This window comes from Austrofundulus limnaeus, unplaced genomic scaffold (genome assembly GCF_001266775.1).
Source record: "Austrofundulus limnaeus strain Quisiro unplaced genomic scaffold, Austrofundulus_limnaeus-1.0 Scaffold660, whole genome shotgun sequence".
NCBI classification, from domain to species: domain Eukaryota; kingdom Metazoa; phylum Chordata; class Actinopteri; order Cyprinodontiformes; family Rivulidae; genus Austrofundulus; species Austrofundulus limnaeus.
In genome coordinates, this window is record NW_013953062.1 from 215,571 (window position 1) to 217,750 (window position 2,180).

Genomic DNA, 2,180 nt, shown 5'->3' on the forward strand with positions numbered 1-2,180 from the left:
AAAACAGGAGGCAGAACTGTAAAAGTAGCACATGGAAATAAAAACAAACTTGTGAGAAAATAATTTTTTTTATTAATTTAAGAGACACAAACTCATCTACAAGTAAAAGGAAAAACAAAAAGGATATTTTTATACTTTCAAATGTATAAAACAAAAAAACATCAGTCAAGAGCAAATATTCTATAATAAATACCTGAAAAGTTTTCTTTACCTACTTTGTGTTTGTTTGATTTTCAGGAGTGTGCTCAGTATTTCCTTGAAGTCAAGGATAAAGACATTAAACACGCTTTAGCTGGCCTTTTTGTTGAGATCCTCATCCCTGTTGCAGCTGTGAGTAACAACCACACGTTTGTTGTGTTCTCCTGTTTTCTTTACCTGAAAGTTTCATGTTACTGGTTTTATGTGTTGTTTTTCTCAGGCAGTGAAAAATGAAGTCAACGTGCCGTGCCTGAAAACGTTTGTGGAGATGCTCTACCAGACAACATTTGATCTTAGCTCCAGAAAGAAACACTCTTTGGTAATCATGAACAACACATCAGTGTATTTTAGATTTTAGTTAATTATGTGTAAAATAAAATGAATATTAGAAGAATTCAGATGTGATTAACGAACCACTTGAACTCCCTTTGTTTTTGTTTTCTGCCTCTGATGCTGTTTATCCAGGCTCTTTATCCTCTGGTAACGTGTTTGCTGTGTGTCAGTCAGAAGCAGTTCTTTCTCAACAACTGGCACATCTTCCTGCAGAACTGCCTCTCACATCTAAAGGTACAAACACAACTTTTACACCCACAAAACAGGCTCTGTGCCCTTTAAAAAATGCAATGTTTCACATAGATTTAATATTTTGATCAGTTTATTTGAACACATTATTATTTTGATGTTTGCAAAGGCAGTAAAAAAGTGACCTTAATAATTTTTTTTTATTTAAACTGTGAAATTCAGTAAAATAATTCTGTCACAGTTAATGGATTATTGCTTCAAAATATGTTTTGTTTTTCTGTCTGATATCCATTTTGTACTCACCCCTTGATTTTCAACACAAAAGATCTGGACAATAGCACTTGATTTAATCAGGAAAAAAATGTGAAAACAAATCTTTAAATTATGCTCAGACCTGAGAGAAATTAAAACAGTAAAAATGATGAAGTTACACAAAGTTTTTTCCATTCATCTCATCTCAAGTGCTGTTTTCTCTCTGGTCTATTATTGACTCCTTGTAAACCAATTACAGCAGATCAAGCCTCTCTTCCTTGTGTTCCTGACCTGCCAAGCCACACACTGACTGACCAAATCACTGACTGACACTAAATCATCTCTTTTCATGAAGCACTGATTGCTTCTTCTCCATACCATTTATAACCCTTTGCTGGAATCATTTGAGTTGTGATGATTTTTTATCTGAGTAAATCTGTTGCAGCTTTCTCTCTATGGATGAACTGTATTTGAAATTAGAAACTGAAGGTTAATCATTTTCTCTGAAGGGATTCTGTGGCTCTGACTGACTGAGATTGAAGTGATGATTTTGGGACTCTTCAGTCATTTTAACTTTGTGGGTGCCGTTTGAAAGCTCAATTCTAAGAGCTATAATCTACATATTACATCTGTGGAACATTGAAATTAAATAGGGGCAGACATTATAAGATTTTTTTCTTCTTTCTGCTGCCTTTCATTTTTATTTGATATGTATTTTTTATGTGAATTTGTTTTTAAATTAAATGAAGAAATATTGTATAATTTACTTTAGTACAAATTAGAGCAAGGGTCTGTAACCTTTATAATCAAAAGAGCCATTTCTGCTCCCCGGCTCGCTAATAAAATGTGCCCAGAGCCGCAAAATAAGCTACAACTGTGATTATCAACTGGTGGTCCGTGGGCCTTTTCGAGGCCTTTTCGTGAACCTTTATGGCCAGTGGAGGTGACATAAACCTACCTAAAAATATGTTGTGAATTTTATTATGTATTATTATTTTTACACTTCAAGACTGAAAATAAACATAATTCATGCACAAGAAAAATACTGGCTATAGTTTATACAGGATTTCATAAAAACTAGTTCAGCTGAACTAGTCAGACATTTTTTTCTAATTCTTATTATGTAGTCCTAAAGGTGTTTAAAGCTAACCATGATGGATTTGAGAGAAAGATTATAGAAAGAAGTTGGATTATTTAGGTAGAAAACA

The 2,180-nt window shown here is 33.4% G+C and overlaps 1 protein-coding gene across 1 annotated transcript in view; it reads left to right on the plus strand.

Annotated features, from left to right (window-relative positions):
• LOC106531640 (protein furry homolog-like) overlaps positions 1-2,180 on the plus strand; it is a gene marked incomplete at its 3' end in the record, with an annotated part of 82,800 nt that overhangs the window by 58,933 nt on the left and 21,687 nt on the right. The window contains 3 exon segments of the mRNA XM_014027543.1: positions 238-330; positions 419-517; positions 664-765. Of these exon segments, the coding sequence (XP_013882997.1) occupies positions 238-330; positions 419-517; positions 664-765 (294 nt within the window).